General features: G+C 40.6%; 1 protein-coding gene across 1 annotated transcript; it reads left to right on the top strand.

The window, feature by feature from the left end:
• Positions 1 to 204: 204 nt before the first annotated feature.
• Positions 205 to 678, top strand: LOC131675221 (uncharacterized). The gene has a single exon (XM_058954129.1). The coding sequence runs from the start codon at positions 205 to 207 to the stop codon at positions 676 to 678; it is 474 nt and encodes a 157-aa protein (XP_058810112.1).
• The last annotated feature ends 1,239 nt before the right edge of the window (positions 679 to 1,917 follow it).

Genomic DNA, 1,917 nt, shown 5'->3' with positions numbered 1-1,917 from the left:
AAAACCGGACGATAAAGCGTGCGAGAAGCTTTCCACTGAAACGCATAAGCGAGGAAGCGATGGTCGTTACCAGGTACGTCTTCCGCGTATAGGAGAGATACCACGCGTCGGTATGGAAACGCAGCGTATGGCCTTGCTCTCGTTGACTTATCAGCACAAGCGCTTGGCTCGTGATCCGCAGCTCAACCGCGCGTACACGGAGTCATGCAGACCTACTATGATCTCGGCCACATGGAGCGGGTCCCCGACCATGAGAGAAACAATCCCTACGCGTGGTACCTGCCACACCACGCGGTTATGCAGGCTGCCGCGATACAGCCGAAAATACGCGTTGTTTTCGATGCGTCGCGTCAAACTCGGGACAAGTACAGCTTGAACGACTTTCTCATGGCCGGGCCCCCGCTTCAAAGTGACCTCGACCTCATTTTACTCAATTGGCGCAGATATCGCTATGGCTTCACGGCCGACATAGTGAAAATGTTTCGGCAAATTCGTATAGCGCGCGAAGATCAGGACCTCCAGCGCATCGTATGGTCACCTGTCGCCGAGTCACCCCCCATTCACTATAGACTGACGACGGTAACCTACGATACCTCCTGCGCGCCATACTTAGCTATTCGTACTTTCCAACAGCTAGCTCGAGGGGATATAAAACTGCGACTCTTCTCTGTATATTGAACCTCTAAACATCATCCACTTCCTTGGACCTACCTAGTACTCACTCACTTTCTCTCTCTTCTGCATATACTATTGAATTTTGTTCAAATTAAGAAGTAAAAAGAAAAACGTCGCTACAGTAATACAGTTAACTGATTAGGGCCTTTTTGTCGACAAGCAATGTCACTATGCATTAGGAAACAGTAATCGAACATTTTATCTAGTTACAGATGAACCAACGCATCAAAAATATAAGCATAATATTCATATATTCTACAAGCAGAGCACAACACTGTTAATTATTGACCAAAAAGCCGTAATTATATATTTCTTACCATCGTTATTATTATCATCGTCATCACTGTCTGGACACTCAACTGCAACAATAGACGGGTAACAGAATTAATTACTAATATAAACATAAGTAATAGATATACTCGCTAAGAATTTATAAGCAGATACAAATTCGTACAGAAAAGCAATTTCATTTTTATATGTCTGTAAGAAAAAGATACTCAATAGTTCAGATGATAAATTTGAACGTATGGAAGTAGATGAGACGAATTAGAGAAATATAAAATCTCGACGAGAGAATCGCGAGGAAAGTATAATGAACATTGTGGAAAGCAGAAAATTTATTATAATCTTTAGCATTTTATAAGATCCCAATAGTTAAGTAGTTCGGAACCTGATAAAAACACCAGAAACCTAAGAAAAATAAATACGAATTTCTGTCTGAAAAATGTATAACCATTCAGAGAACCCATCAAAAAACCAGATACAGTCCTGTTGCTTTTCAAATTCAAATAGATTTTTAACATTCATCTTATAATACATAATTTCCAACGGATGATAAATAATTTAATTAGAAATCAGTTATAAGTTTGTACACCCTTTCAATGTATCAATGCGGCACAGGTCCCGAGGAGGGTGCCAAATTAGCGCTACGAATCTGAGAAAAGAGAATCCTCATTGAATCTGCAATCCACGTGAACGAGCTCGAGATGTGTGATCTCCGAAACCAATAGTGACTGTATGGCTACTTTGAAGCAGGTTGTGAAAGAACAATTAGACTTTTTACTCCAAAATTATAAATACCACGGAAACTAGGTAAGGTTCCGGCATTAAAATCGGATTATACTATGACTGAAAGTACCGTAACCATAAAAAATATCAATACTGTGTCGAGTAACACAATATTTGAAGACATTTCCGAAGATCTGTTGTCAGAGGAAGCTAATGACTCCGAAGAACGACCGC

This window comes from Phymastichus coffea, unplaced genomic scaffold, assembly GCF_024137745.1.
Source record: "Phymastichus coffea isolate CEN01 unplaced genomic scaffold, Cenicafe_Pcof_1.1 PCOF00017, whole genome shotgun sequence".
Taxonomy (NCBI): domain Eukaryota; kingdom Metazoa; phylum Arthropoda; class Insecta; order Hymenoptera; family Eulophidae; genus Phymastichus; species Phymastichus coffea.
The sequence above is the reverse complement of the archived record's forward strand: the minus strand, read 5'-3'. Positions and strand labels throughout refer to the sequence as shown.

Excerpts from the sequence above, each read along its gene's own strand:
- LOC131675221 (XM_058954129.1), top strand. The coding sequence starts at position 205 with ATGCAGACCTACTATGATCTCGGCCACATGGAGCGGGTCCCCGACCAT.